Source organism: Geotrypetes seraphini, chromosome 4 (assembly GCF_902459505.1).
Source record: "Geotrypetes seraphini chromosome 4, aGeoSer1.1, whole genome shotgun sequence".
NCBI lineage: Eukaryota > Metazoa > Chordata > Amphibia > Gymnophiona > Dermophiidae > Geotrypetes > Geotrypetes seraphini.
Window position 1 is genome coordinate 290095908 of NC_047087.1, and position 16035 is coordinate 290111942.

The 16035-nt window shown below is 42.2% G+C and overlaps 1 protein-coding gene across 25 annotated transcripts in view; it reads right to left on the bottom strand.

Moving 5' to 3' along the window:
* The window catches only part of BTRC (beta-transducin repeat containing E3 ubiquitin protein ligase), a 488395-nt gene that overhangs the window by 337819 nt on the left and 134541 nt on the right, over window positions 1-16035 (bottom strand). For 2 of the 25 annotated variants that reach the window (XM_033943125.1, XM_033943121.1), the window contains exon 1: window positions 5330-5435. The exons of the other annotated variants lie outside the window; for them this stretch is intronic. In XM_033943125.1, coding sequence (XP_033799016.1) covers window positions 5330-5368 — 39 coding nt within the window. In that variant the 5' untranslated portion in view covers window positions 5369-5435. Of the gene's footprint in view, window positions 1-5329; window positions 5436-16035 lie in introns of those variants that run through there. 25 annotated transcript variants of the gene reach the window in all.

A 16035-nucleotide genomic window follows, 5' to 3' on the forward strand; every position in this document is an offset into this window, starting at 1 on the left:
TCACCTTTTCAACCTGTTTGGCCACCTTTTTTTTTTTTTTTTAACTTTTTATTTATAGAATTTTCATTCTTTCAATACATGAATCACATATTATAAAATGTATAATAAAATATATATGTATGTACAAATTCATATCATAGATATTCATCCCTTTCCCCTATTAATTGTTTTTCCATTTTTCTTTCATATTAATATCATTTCCCACCCTAACCCTATATTACTATTATCAATGTGTTAAGATATCTGATCTCTAGAATAATTAGTCAATGGATCCCATATTTTCTTAAAATTTTTAATATTTCCTTGTTGTAAAGCCAAAATTTTCTCCATTTTGTAAATGTGACATACCGAGTTCCACCAGAATGTATAATTTAGTTTGGTAAAATCTTTCCAATTTTGTGTGATTTGCTGCATGGCAACTCCTGTCAATATTAAAAGTAATTTATTATTATTTGCTGATATTGGACTCTGTGTTCTCATTGCAGTACCGAATAATATGGTATCATATGAGAGTCCTACGTGATTTTCTAGTAATATATTTATTTGGGGCCAAATTAAATTCCAAAAAGCTTTTATACAGGGACAAAAAAAAATTAAATGATCCAATGTCCCTACTTCTATTTTACAATGCCAACATCTATTAGATCTAGTATTATCTATCTTTTGCAAGCGCGTCGGGGTCCATAACACTCTATGTAATAAAAATAACCATGTTTGACTCATAGATGCTGACTTTGTTAATCTTAATCTCCAGGACCAGAATTTTGGCCATTGAGATGCAGAAATTGTCTGTCCAATCTCAATGCTCCAAATATCCCTAAGTCCAGTTTTCTTTTTTTTATTTAGAAATCCATTTATTAATTTATACCATTTTGCGGCTTGGTGACCCAAGAAATCCGTCTGGAAACATAAAACTTGCAAACTTGTTTGGCCACCTTAAGATCATCACATACAATCGCACACAAGTCCCGCTCTTCTGTTGTGTACATAAGTTCTTCACCCCATAAACTGTACCGTTCCATCGGGTTTTTGCAGACCAAATGCATGACCTTGCATTTCTTAGCATTAAGTTTTGGCTGCCAAATTTCAGACCATTCTTCAAGCCTTGCCAGGTCTTTCTTCATGTTATTCACACCATCTAATGTGTCTACTCTATTGCAAATTTTGGTATCATCCCCAAAGAGGAAAATCTTACCTGACAACCCTTCAGCAATATCGTTTATAAAAATGTTAAGAACAGGCCCAAGAACAGAACCTTGAGGCACACCACTGGTAACATCCCTTTCCTCAGAGCAATCTCCATTGTTCACTACCCTCTGTCACCTTCCACTCAACCAGTTCTAAAGCCATTCCAAGGGCACTCAGTTTATTTATTAGACATCTGTGTGGAACACTGTCAAAGGTTTTGCTAAAATCTAAATACACCACATCTAGCGCACATCCTCTATCCAATTCTCTGGTCAACCAGTCAAAGAAATTGATCAGATTTGTCTGACAAGACCTACCTCTAGTGAATCCATGTTGCCTCCGGGCCTGTAATCCACAGGATTCTAGAAACTTCACCATTTTCTGTTTTAAAAGCATTTCCATTAATTTGCTTACCATAGAAGTCAGACTTACCAGCCTGTAATTCCCTACTTCTTCCTTACTTACACTTTTGTGGAGAGGGACCACATCCGCCCTTCTCCAGTCCTCCAGTACCACTTCCAACTCTAGAGACTAGTAGAAAAGGTCAGTCTGCAGAGCTACCAGAGCTTCTGTAAGTTCCTTCTGCACCCTCAGATGTACAGCATCCGGCCCCATCGCTTTGTCTACCTTTATTTTAGCTAGCTCCTCACGAACACAACTCTCTGAAAATCAATCAAGGTCTATTACTCCTCCTCCCTATTCACGTTTGTCTTCTGCAGTTCTGCTCCTGGCACTTCAGCCGAGAACACAGAAGAGTTGTTAAACTCATTCAGCCTTTTCTTTATCAGCTTCTACATATTCCTCCCCCTTCACCTTTGAGTCTCACAATGCCACTTTTGCACTTCTTATCACTAATATATCTAAAAAAAATGTCTTGCCTCCCCGTTTTACCGTGTCAGTTATTTTTTCTTCCATTTGCATCTTTGCATTCCTGACTACACGACCAGCCTCTCTTAACTTTTCCAGATATTTTTGCCTCTCTTCCTCTTTCTACGATCTTTTGTAGTTTATGAAAACTAACCTCTTATTCCTTACCTTCTCAGCTACTACTTTTGAGAACCTTCTTTTCATCTTGCCTCACCAAAAGGTTTCTCGCCCTTACAATCGCTCCTTTCAGTTTTGCTCACCACATTTCCACTCCTTCCAGACATTCCCCCATCCAGACAATAGTTCCTTGACATAAACCCCCATCCAAACAAAGTTAGATTTTTAAAGTCTAGAACCTTTTGCTTTTGAATGAGCCCTTTCTATACCCATCTTAATATTAAACTATACCATGCAGTGATCACTGAATGCCAGATGATCACCCACTGTAACATTAGTTCTTAAAGGAAAAGTCCAAGGGTGTTATTGAGATAGACATGTTGCTATGAGGGGATGCTGATAAGTCTTTGGCTTTTCCTATTTCATATCAAAGTTCATTTCACATGTGTCTGATCTAAATTTCTTAATTGTAGCCTGCTTATTTTTTCTTCTTTTTTTTTTGCAGATCTGAAATGAAAATGGCACAAAACAACAGATTTCACTGCAAAAGAATACCGAGCGGTGATGAAACACTGCCTTCTATCCCATGACTTTTTAGTTTTCTTAGGACTCTCTCATGAGGAATGTTGTCAAACACTTTCTGAAACTCTAGATACCCTACATATCCGGCTCACCTTTATCCACACGTTGATTCACGCTTTCAAAGAAATGAAGCAAACTGGTGAGGCAAGACTTCCCTTGGCTGAACCTATGCCGATTCTGTCCCATTACATAATGTGTCTGTGTTTTGCAATTTTAATCTTTATAATAGTTTTCACTATTTTGCTAACACTTAACTCAGGCTTTACCAGTTTGTAATTTCACGGATAACCCATAGAACTTTTAAATAAAAAATCTTAGGTACTAAGGATGATTTTAGTGGCAGGTTACAGATCATTTGTTTTATAATGACAAACACACACACAACTGTATGTTTTTGAATACTAGAGGTAAGTGGGCAGAAATAGTGGCTAAAATGATGTAGTGAGCGTTTATGCCTGCTTAAGAGCATGTGTACAAGTTACCACATAAACTTTGCTAGTAAATTGTGTATGTGTTATTTACATAGAAGTATGCGCTTTGTCACCATGTATACTTTTATGCACATAACTCCTGGAATAATTTTATAAAATTTCTTTTATGTGCAAATAAATTCTTTATAAAATTTACCTCTATTGGGTCTTATCCAATATGCTGCTAAGTTGTGCACTCCACAAATCCTTTATTAGGTCTATAGGTGGTAGGCCTTACATTAGAGCATGTGGAGATGTCCTAAATTGACCATTTGGTCGCTAGCTCTTCCTTTTTTTGGCGAACCTCATCAATGTGCATGTTCCGTGGGACTATATGGCCTTATTGTTGGGGGAATCAGCGTTTGCTCTTGGAGTATAATGTGTCAGCACCTACATATAAGTTTCTCACCTTAGCATTGCTGCTAATAAAAAAAAAAAGAAGTTACGTTGAAGTATTGGATAGATGATATTGATCCCCCCCTTTAAAGTTTTGTTGCATATGATGCAACAAGTGGGAAATTTTGAGATTGCTATAGAGAGGAGGAAGAGACATTCACCTGAGTGCCAATGCTATTTGCTCTTGTAGCTAGTCTGTCCCCTAGATTGGGCCCAAGGGAGATCTGAGGGGGGGTCTTCTTTGCCCTATTTCAATCAAAATCAACTTCAGTAATGGCAACAAAGGGGTTTGGGTATGTTTAGTTTAGGTATATATGATGTTTGAGAGATGTGGGTTGGTGCATCGTATAGTGGGTTTGATGAATGTATGTTGGTAGAGTGTGGTTGACTAAGATTGGCTTGGGTAGGGATTGATAAGATAATAAAAAGGAGCAATGTGGGTATCACTTGATTATAGTGTGATTTCTTATGTATTATCTGCTGCACCTCTGTAGAACTCTTTGCTGTTGGGATGGATGGGGGAGATTTTGTCAATTGCCATGCTTCTGTTATTTTTGTCTTGTAAAACATCCATTCCTCTGTTTGATACTATGTTGTTAAATCTTTTTTTGTGATACTGTCATGTTGCCTTAATAAAGATATTTACAAAAAAAAACCCCAACACATTGTCTACTGTTCTGTTCTTGATAATGAATTACTGGCCATCACCAGTAGTGAGAAACCTTGGTGAACTACTAAATAAATATCATGATCTTAAAGGAACAGTCTAAGAACGCTATAAAAAATGATTTCTAAGCTACACCTGTTGAGATACATACTGCATATTTTGCTGCCCTCTGATGTTCGCACTGTTCTTCAAAGCACTGATCCTAAATAAATAGTCTAGACTACAATAATAGCTTCTATAAAGGTTTCCCATCTGCTTGCCTTCAATCTATGCAACTGGTTCAGAATTTCACTGCCAGGATGTTGCTAACTGGCAGTGGCAAATGTGAGCATATTGTGCCCTCCCTTCAATGCTCTAGACTGCTGCCAGTACAGCTTCATATTAAATTTAAAATCTATTGGCTAGCTTTCAAGATTTTAAGGGGAAACTTGGAATCTCCTGCTTACTTGAATAATTCCTTTCAATGGAGTTCCCTGGTGTGGCAATTACATTCTGAAACTATGGGCTTGCTGGAAGTTCCTTCATCATGAGTTGAAAAACTGACTAAAATGCATTCCTCTGCCTTTGCAGAGGATGTACCCTGTTTATGACACCAACTGCCATTATATATTAGGATGCAGTGCAATTATAAATTCTTACAGAAAAAAAAAGTTATGCATACTTCTTTGATGACATTTTTTTTCATTGTTGAGAGAGAAGCTTGCAACTGTATTTGCTAATGCTAATGATATCTTATATACCGATATATCTCCTACTGGATTCAAAGCGGTTTACAAAAGATTACAAAAAATTTTATAAAGGGTGATTTAATTTTTTTATGTTTGTTAATGTGTCTGTTTAATTGTGTACAATTTATTATGTATGTTTTATTGTAAACCACAAATGATAGCTTTGGTCAGGTTTGCACTTGAAATTTAAATCAATGGCTTATTGTGAAATAGTCAATGATAAATGTTCTACATTTTTTGTGGTATAACAGATAATGTATTTATAATTTGAAGAGTTAAGCTTTCCTGTCTGTAACGACAGATTAGGTTCTTACCTCAGTAATCTGGGTTCTGTTAGGATACACAGGGTCCATACTTGAGCTGTTGATTCCCCCTTCCCGTGAACTGCAGAAGGATATTCCTTTAAGAACTTGAGCACTCCTCCCCTTCTGCAGTGGAGCACAGCACCCTTTCAGTTGGTACCAAAGCAATCAAATTCCACTGAAACATAAGAAAAGAGGAGAGACATGAGGAACTTCCCCGGCAAGAAACATATTCTGCTCTGAAACTTAGAAAATAGAACAATGATCAATAAACATTTAACAAGTAAACAGTGAATGACAAACACTCATATAAGTAACTCATATCCTTACATATCCAACCTGTTAAGTGTAGCAAGCATGAGCTATGGGTCCCCTCTCATGAAAAGAGAAAGGAAACCCCCCCCCCCCCTTACCTGAAACAAATCTGTAGATATAATAGCAGAGGTCCTGAGACAGTAATGTCTGAGGCAGAAATCAGGTGAATCAAAACAAGTCCACACAGGAAGAGAAGTATGGACTTCTGTGTATCCTAACAGAACCCAGATTACCAAGGTAAGAACCTAATTTGTCATTCTGCTGAAGATAAACAGGAGTCCATACTTGAGCTGACATACCAAAGCAGTGCCACACATCTAGGGACAGATGAGCCTGCCCACAGTACCAAGGACCCAAAGACGGCACTCTCTTAAGCTGCTACATCTGCTCTGTAGAACTTTGTGAAAATGTGAAGAGTAGCCCAAGTAGCAGCTCTGCACATCTCATTTGGTGAAACGGCCTTGGATTCTACCCAGGTGGTATTCATTGCCAGGGAAATCGGCGGCTGTGTCCCAGTGGAAATATAGGAAGAGGAGATCACTATGTGGATTCATCTGGCAATGGTTGCTTTGGAGGACTGGCCTGCCCCACCTCGTGACTGATCAGTATAAAAAGGTGATCAGAAAGCTTGTAGTCATTAGTTCTCTCCAGGTAGATGAGTATAGGGCCCTGAGTACATCCAGCTTGCACAAAAAAAGTTTGCCCTGTTTGACAGAACCTGTATGCTGAAAGACGGGCAAACGGATTTCCTGATTGACATGGAAGGCAGAAACCACCTTTGGAAAAAAGGAAGGAACTGTCAGCAGATAAACACCTGACTCCGTGAGACAAAGAAATGGTTCCCTGCAGGAGAGAGCCTGTAATTTCGAGATCCTATGGCAACCAAAACACTGTCTTGACCATAAGATTCAGCAGGGTAGCCTCTGAAAAAGGCTCATAAGAAGCACGGGCCAGACCATTCAAGACTACATTGAGGTCCCAAGACAGGAAGTGTCTGTGCAACGGGGATATCAGTCTGAGAGCCCCCTTCAGAAACTGAGTTATGTCCAAGTGAGAAGCCAGAGACCGAAGGTCATTCTGAGCCTGAAATCATGAGATACCAGCTATCTGCACTTTGAAGGAGAACACCAGAAGTTCCTTTTCGAGGACAGCTTGCATGAAGGCAAGCATCACCGGCACAGGAGCTTTCCCTGGTTCCACCTGCTCCTTGGCACACCATAACTGAAAGATCTTCCAGATTTTAGCATAAGTCGCAACTATCGCCAGCTTCTTGGCCCTAATGAGAGTCATAACCAAAACCTCCGAATAACCCTTCCAAATCAAGACTGCATGCTCAAAAGCCATGCCATAAGGCCAAAGCATTCCGACTTCTCCATCAGATCAGGACCTTGACTAAGCCCCAGATGAACATGCAACATCAGGGGTCTGCCTCTCTGTAGAAACACCAGGTCCATGCACCAAGGTCTTTGGGACCAGTCCAGCACCATCAAGATCACCAGGACCCTGATGGGTGGCTATCCTGCAGATGATCTGACCCACCATGGCCCGAAGATTTGTGGGCTAAGGTTGGATTAGGGCATCTAGCCCTGCACTTCCCAGCTTGACTCTGCAACTGTACAAGTGGGTTACTTCACATTCTTGGCCGTGGCCTTGAGATCCATTTCCAGTTTGCCCCAAGTCTGGACTATAAGGAAAAATGCCTTTTGAGACAGATACTACTCTCCGGAACCCAGAGTCTGCCAGCTGAGAAAATCGGCTTGAACGTTCTCTACTACTGCCACGTGGGCCACAGAGAGGGCCTACAAGTGACGTTCTGCCCACTGGAACAACGTTGAAGCCTCCAAGCAAAGGGCCACACTTCTGGTAGCGTTGTCAGAAAACACTCTGACTGCTTTCCCAGGCAGGACAGACTGCAGCTGTAGCAAGGCCAACCGAATGGCTCTCAGTTCCTGCAACTGTAGCAAGGCCAACCGAATGGCTCTCAGTTCCAGACAATTGATGGACAACTTACTCTGGAGAGGACGATCTCAGCAGAGGGCCCTCTAAACACTGAGGCTAGCGTCGGTCATGAGGGTCACCCATGCATCATAAGAATAGCCTTACTGGATCAGACCAATGGTCCATCAAGCCCAGTAGCCTGTTCTCACGGTGGCCAATCCAGGGCACTAGTACCTGGCAAAACTCAAGGTGTAGCTATATTCCATGCTACCTATACAGGGCAAGCAGTGACTTCCCTCATGTCTTTCTAAATAACAGACTATGGACTTTCCTCCAGGAATTTGTCCAAATCTTTCTTAAAACCAGCTACACTATCTGCTCTTACCACATCCTCTGGCAATTCGTTTCAGAGCTTAACTATTCTCTGAGTGAAAAAAATTTCCTCCAATTGGTTTTAAAAGTATTTCCCTGTAATTTCATCAGGTGTCCCCCTACTCTTTGCAATTTTTTACGGAGTGAAAAATCGATCCACTTGTATCTGTTGTACTCCACTCAGGATTTTGTAGACTTCAATCATATCTCCCCTCAGCCATCTCTTTATCAAGCTGAAGAGCCCTAACCGTTTTAGTCTTTCCTCATACGAGAGTAGTTCTATCCCCTATACCATCTTGGTTGCTCTTCTTTGAACTTTTTCCAGCACCACTATCTTTCTTGAGATAAGGAGACCAGAATTGAACGCAATACTCCAGATGAGGTCGCACCATGGAACAATACGTGTTCCCTCTAAGCTGAGCAGGAGTCCTCCACCCACAGTCTCACCAGTAGAGGGTGTTGTTTTACTGTCACATTTTCAATTGTGAGGGACAGGCAAGTTCTGCAGGACTTCAGGGAACATACCTGTCCTTAGCGACTGAAAATATTCCACCCCCTAGTGGTAGCAATGCAGCTGGAGGACACCTGCTCAGCTTAGAGGGAACAGTGAGTCTCTTAGTCTTGTTAATTATCCCTTTTAAAATAATTCCTAAAATCCTATTTGCTTTTTTGGCCGCCGCCACACATTGCGCGGAAGATTTCATTATATTGTCTACGATGACACCCAGATCCTAGCATCCGGTAACTGTAATTCAGGTTATTCTTCCCAATGTGCATCACTTTGCATTTGTCCACATTAAATTTAATCTGCCATTTGGATGCCCAGTCTTCTAGTTTCCTATGGTCCGCCTGCATTTTTTCACAATCCGCATGCGTTTTAACAACTTTGAACAGTTTAGTATCATCTGCAAATTTAATCACCTAACTCGTCCAGATCATTTATAAATAAGTTAAATAGCACTGGTCCCAGTACAGACCACTGTGGCACTCCACTATTTACTCTCCTCCATTGAGAAAAATGACCATTTAACCCTATCCTGTTTTCTATCCGATAACCAATTCCTAATCCACAACTGAACTTTGCTACCTATCCCATGACACTATAATTTTCTCAGGAGCATCTCGTGAGGAACTTTATCAAAAGCTTTCTGAAAATCTAGATATACTATATCAATCAGCTCACCTTTATCCATATGTTTATTCATAACAACATAAGAATTGCCGCTGCTGGGTCAGACCAGTGATCCATCATGTCCAACAGTCCAATCATGTGGCGGCCCTTAGGTCAAAGATCAGTGACCTAACTGAGACTAGCCTTACCTGCATAAGTTCTAACTTTGTCTTGAATCCCTGGAGGGTTTTTTCCTCTATAACAGCCGCCGGAAGAGCGTTCCAGTTTTCTACCACTCTCTGTGTGAAGAAGAACTTCCTTACGTTTGTACGGAATCTATCCCCTTTTAACTTTAGAGAGTGCCCTCTCGTTCTCTCTACTTTGGAGAGGGTGAACAACCTGTCTTTATTTACTAAGTCTATTCCCTTCATTATTTTGAATGTTTCGATCATGTCCCCTCTCAGTCTCCTCTTTTCAAGGGAGAAGAGGCCCATTTTTTCTAATCTCTCACTGTACGGCAACTCCTCCAGCCCCTTAACCATTTTAGTCGCTCTTCTCTGGACCCTTTTGAATAGTACGGTGTCTTTCTTCATGTACGGCAACCAGTGCTAGACGCAGTATTCCAGGTGCGGGCGTACCATGGCCCGGTACAGCAAATTTGTGAGGCAAGATCTCCCTTGGCTGATCCCGTGCTTACTCCGTCTCATTAAATCAAGCTTGCCTACGTGTTCCACAATTTTATTTTTGTAATCATTTCTACCATTTTGCCCAGCACCAAAGTGAGGCAAACCGGTCTGTAATTTCCCGGATCTCCCCTGGAGCCCTTTTTAAAAATTGGCGTAACATTGGCCACCCTCCAATCTTCAGGTACTACAGACGATTTTAGTGACAGGTTATAGATCACTAACAGCAGGTCAGAAATTTCATTTTTGAGTTTTTTAATATCCTGGGATTTATCTCTTTTTAACTTGTTGATTTGGCTCAGTACATCTTCCAGATTCACCGAGATTTCTTTCAGTTCCTCTGCCTCATCATCCTTGAAAACCATTTCCCCTTAGAGCCACCAATGCAGGCTGTGCTTCACCTCCACAGCCCAGGAGAGTCACATCTGCAGAGAGTGCTGTTACGGGGACTATCTGGATAGAAGGGAGTGCTGGAGAGGGCGCATATAAGCCCTCACCCACGACACCACTTCCAAGGAGGTCTCCTTCAAGCCCAGCACCCGCAGATACTGCCAGGCCGTGGGGCTTGGAAGGGCCAAGATCACAAGAATCTACTTCCTGAGCGTTTGCTTGTGTGGCTCAGAAAGAAACCATGTCAAACAGGGCTCCCAGATGCTCCAAACAGAGCCAGCTAAAGATTGCTTTTCTGAAAGTTGATTATCCAACCCAGGTCCTGTAATAAGCTCACCACCTGTTGGACCGTTCACTCACAGTCCACTAACAAGGGGACCCTGATCAACCAATTGTCCAAGTAAGGATGAACCTAGACCCTCATCTGGCGAAGGTAGGTCACTACAATCCCCATTATCTTGGTAAAGGTGCAGAGAGTGGTGGTCAAAATGAAGGGAAGCACCACAAACTGGAAGTGGTACTGAAGCACGTGAACTGTCAGATATCTCCTGCGAATCAGAAAGATGGGGATGTGAAGATAAGTCTCTGTAAAATCCACAGAGGCAAGGAACTCTCCCAGAGTCACCACCGCTATGACAGAGCGGAACATTTACATGCAAAAGTGGGGTACTTTCAGGGTCTCGTTTACAGATTTTAAATCCAGAATGGGCCTCCAATTTTCTGTGCCTTTCTTGGGCACTATGAAGTATAAAGGGTATCTGCCTGAGCCCGATTCTTCTTTGGGAACTGGTTCTATGGCACGAATGAATTATAGTTACTGCACAGTCACTCGGATTCTGATCTGCTTCTATGGCAGTCCAGCTGGGGAATCGATGAACATATCCGGAGGGGCCAATAAAACTCTATTCTTTATACCTCCCTGATAATGTCTGGCACCCAGCAGTCAGACAAGATCTGTTTCCACCACAATGGCCATTGAGGTCATCTAGCCAAACAGCATCTGCCCCTTGAAGGGTAATCTTCTGAGAGTGGTCTTGGAGGCCAAGTGGCCTGCACTCTGTCTGATCCAGAGTATCCAGCAAGCCGAAATGAAGTTGAAACCCTACCTAGGTATCTAATGATGTCATAAAGAGCACCGGCCATGTAATCCATGCCCCCATTAAACATGTGGGGAGAGGAGTCCCCAAGTTCTGAGGGACTTATTAGCAGTCTGGTTTGGCAGGCACGCACCACAAAGGACGCAGTTGCTGCAGCTTTGATACCCAAAGCCAACACTTTGAACTGTCTTTTCAGAATCACATCCACTCTGTGGTCCTGCACATCTTTCAGCATCACTCCATCTTCACTAGGAAGGGAGGTGCGCTTGGTCACTTGCGCCACTGTGGAGTCCACCTTTGGTTGAACAAACAGCTGCTGAAAGTCCGGGACCATAGGATAAAGCTGATACATAGTTTTGGCCACTTTAAGTGAGCCTTCAGGATTCTCCTACTGTCATTGACCAAAAAGTTAAGATCCAGGTGAGCCAGAAAAGTTTGTCTGTGCATTAGTGCCACACATGACAGCGCACTACAAGGTGAAAGGCTGTGGGCATCAAGCTTCATTATAGACGGGGTGTCAGAAATGACATGGAAGACTGACCTGAAAAGGCAATGCATGGAGGAATCATCACCATGATCCACTGCCACACTTGCCCCCTGGATGCTAGACACTGAAAGGAATCCTACATCATCCACCATCGCAAAACAGCCCACCAAAAACAAAGGCATGAAAAGTGACTTCCATCATCCCAATCCTGCTCTAAAGGGTCCCCAACACTGGGAGCTAGCGTGGGATGAGGTGGGGGATGGCTGTTTGGGAGAAGGATCCTCCTTAGGTGTAGGTGTGCCCAATAGGCAGCTCAGCGCTTCCTAGCCCTATTAAATAGGCTTTCCATAAAACGTCAACAAATCTGAGCAGCTTTGCATTGGGGGACCTGAGGCTCCCTGCCTAACTCAAGACTGGAGAAGAGGCGCTGCATCTTCTGCCACCACGTGCTTATGTTTTGCCCCATCACCGCTTGGTTCATTTGAGCAGGATCTCTATCCCTTGGACCAGTTTTTCAGGGGTTCCAAGGCCCTGGAGAACTGAGTGGAGGCTGAGCCTGAAGCACCCACTTTTTCCTCCCACATCCCATAGAAAATGGCCTCTCTTCAACTAGTAACTCTGCACAATCAGCGTAAGATCTGGGGCTAGAAAGGCCTGGGGCATCCATCAGAGGCAGTCACTTGATTGGTTCTGAAAAAGAAAAATCCATGATGGCTACCATCTAACAGAATCGTGCCAAAATGCAAAAATAAAAAATAGCAATTTTAGGGTTTTAGAGGAGGGGGACCCGAGTACTAACTCCAGAAACCACCAAAATTTTATTTTTTCAGAACCCCTGCTCCCCCCACCTCCAAATGTTCCCCATAGGGAATAATGGCAGTACTCACTGTGACTTCAGGTGCCTGTTTATCTGAATCAGCCTGGCTGCAAGGTAAGGAATTCTGCCTCAGAAACTGCTCAGGTCCTCAACTGTCGAAGGAAATCTTCTGGCTGCCAGCTGAATGGACCATAGCCATTGACTCCAACCCCCGGGATTTCTCACACATGATGGAAGTAGAAATTAGGCAGCCTGCTCCCTGATACCCCTAGGGTTCTTACATAGGGGCCACACAGCCTGCAATTAAGCCCCTGACCGAATCAGCAGGTGAGCCGCTCCCAAGGGGACAGACCCTGAGCTCCTGAAGGATCCAAAGCAGGCTGGATCTGCAGGAACACAGAGATGTCCTGGGAGCAGCAGTCCTCTCATGCAGGACTGCGTCCTTTCCCCGGCGGAGTATGCCTGAGCAGGGAACCTCCAAGCACCAAAGCCATGAAGAATTTCAAAAAATCCAGTGGAAAAAAACAAAGAAAAAAAGAGCAGAGCAACACACACCTGAGTTCACTTACAGAAAGAATAAGGGGGGGTGGGGTGCTGTGCTGCAGAAGGGGAGGAGTTCTCAAAATCTTAAAGAAATATCTTCTGCAGTTTCTCGGGAAGGGGGAATTAACAGCTTATGTATGGACTCCTGTGTATCCACAATAGAATCAATTTTGCTGTCTTTAAACTGCAGTTAGCTGCTCTGAAACTGTTTGACCGAAGATCTGCAGTAGTCTTAAAATCTTTAAAATATTACCATCACAAAGATTTTTGTATTTATTTAAAACTTTTTTATACAGTTTACAAAAAAAACTAAACCAAGATAAAATATATAAATATTTTGGGAGCTAGAAATTGTGTTATTTTTAACTTTGCTTATAGTTAACATTCTTGAGAGAAGCATAACAAAATTAGAAGTCAGTCCAAAGTTGTATAATATCATTGTATAATATCAATAGACGCGTATTACTCTTCCCTAGAGACCATGTAATACCATGCATAGCCATTAGATAGCAGCAAAGTACATTCAATCAATCATGTCTTCAACTTTCACTCCCATAAGGCTTCAGCTCTACTAATTTCAATACATACACACACATACAGCTGATTCTAATTAAATTAGTGCAGTTTGCAACTCTGGAAAAGTCTAATTTAATCAGTGTATTGTGGTGCTATCTTATTTCTCTAAACAGATGTTCAAAGTCATCAGGAGCTGAAATCAGTTTTACAAGACTGGTACCTGAATAGTTCTGATATGACACTGGGATATCAGTTGAACTTACTAAGGGGCAAGTCAACTATAATTCAAATTCAGATAGGTTTATTCAGGTTTCTCTCAAAGTCTGAATTTTCATTCACTATAACTTGATTTTGTGGCTTGACTATTTTAATATCACATATGAATCAAAGCAAGGTAAACAGAAATATTTTTAGTACATATAGGAGAGAGTGGGCAGGAAGATCTCACCAAGTAGCTCTTCCACCTGTAACATACATCAATCTTACATCAAACAGCTGTCAAGTGATTATCCATACGAGTTACATTGGTTCCAGCTTGATGAGTAAGCCAAAAAGTGAATACTGATTCACCCTTTACATAAATGTGGTACTCTACTTCCATCTAGAAATGAATTTTATTCAAGCCACATCAAGGTGGACCACACAGAGTCAAAACTTTCAAATAAAATCAAACCTTTCTTTTCCCCCTTTCCAAATTTGCTCACTTGCCTGAAAATCAATATATCTACAGAGCTAGAAATGTTCTAAAACAATGTTCTTCAACCTTTTTACACCTATGGACAGGCGGAAATAAAACAATTATTTTGTGGACTGGCAAACTACTAAGACTGAAATTTAAAAAAACATCTCCACCCCATCTCCGTGAGCTTGGTCCCGCAAACCATCTGATCCCATCTGCAAAAGCCTCAAACAGTTATGATTTTATGTTGAACATATTTTATTAAAATATAAAAAGAAACAATATTCTGTAGAATTGTCATTTTATAAATACAAATAATACAGAGCAAGGATCAACAAAACCCGTCTCCCCTCCCCTTCACATATATCCCCTCTACTATCAAGAAAACTGAATAAGCCAAATTATTACAGAACGGTACACAGAAATATCATGCTAACAGAATACCACAGTCACACATGACAGGAATAGTGTTAGGGGAGTGCAACTAGGGTAACTGTCCCCTGGTTAGACAGAGCCCTAAGCCAACTCTAGCAGGATACATATTTTAAATCTGATATATTCTAATCACAAGATAGAAATAAAATTATTTTTTTCTACCTTTTGTCGTCTCTGGTTTCTGCTTTCATAGTCTTTTCACTCTCTTCCATCCAGCGTCTTCCCTCTGTATCTTCAATCCAGCATCTGCCCCTTCCATCCACTGTCTGCCCCTCCACCTTCCACATGGTATCTGCCTTCTTTCTATGCCCCTCTCCCCTTTCCATCCAGTCTGTGCCCCCTCTATCCTTTTTACATGATTCATTCTGCTCTCATTTTTATCTCTCCTACACCAGATCTAGCATCTTTGTCCCTCTCTCCTTATTTCTCATCTGACCCCCTTCCCAACATCAATCTCTCTCTACTTTCTCATTCCTCTGTCTCTCCCCTTTCCCTCATCTGATCTCTCCATTCCATCCTAACTCCTTCCCCTCCTCTAATCTCCCTGCCAACTGTTTCTTTCCTATTTTCCTTCCTCCCCTGTCCAGCAGTACCCCTTCTCCCTTTCCTTGTCCCCTTATCCAACAATACTTCTCTTCCCTTCCCTATCCCTCCTCCCCTGTCCAGCAGTATCCCTTCCCGCTTCCCCCTCCCCTGTCCAGGAGTATCCCTTCTCCCTTCCCTCCCCAGCAAATGTTTCCTCTCTTTAGCCTAGTGGCAGCTCTGTGTGCTTTTAACTTCGGTGCACAGCTGCCCCTAAGCAGTAGTTTAGCTGCAGTTTCATGAGGTAGCCTCAGGGCCTTTAGTAGGCCAGCCCACATTGCATCATCGAAGAGGGCCAGCCTAGCAAAGGCCCCGAGACTGCCTCATGAAACCATGGCTAAACTACTGCTTAGGGGCAGCTGTGTGTTAAAAGCAGGAGTCCCGGTGAAGGCAGGAGGAATACGTGGCAGGAGGCATATGCGGCAGGAGTCCCAGCATGTGCGATGGCAACAGGAAGTTGCAAGTCAGCTGACGCTGGCACCGGAGCCTCTCTTCCTGCCTAGTATGCAGTTTGTGGAGGGGACCCGAATCCTTCACAGACCGGCAAGAAATTTTTGCGGACCGGCGGTTGAAGAACACTGTTCTAAAATACTGAGCACTAATGCTGCAATAAAGTAGTGCAAGGCAATAAGCTGCAGGAATTGTCACATTATATATACTATTGAAGTAAAAAGGGATTCCTTGTATCTAGATCATGCCATTTCATTAGTAGCTCAATGCAAGCTGCATTAAGGCACAGTAGATATTTCCATG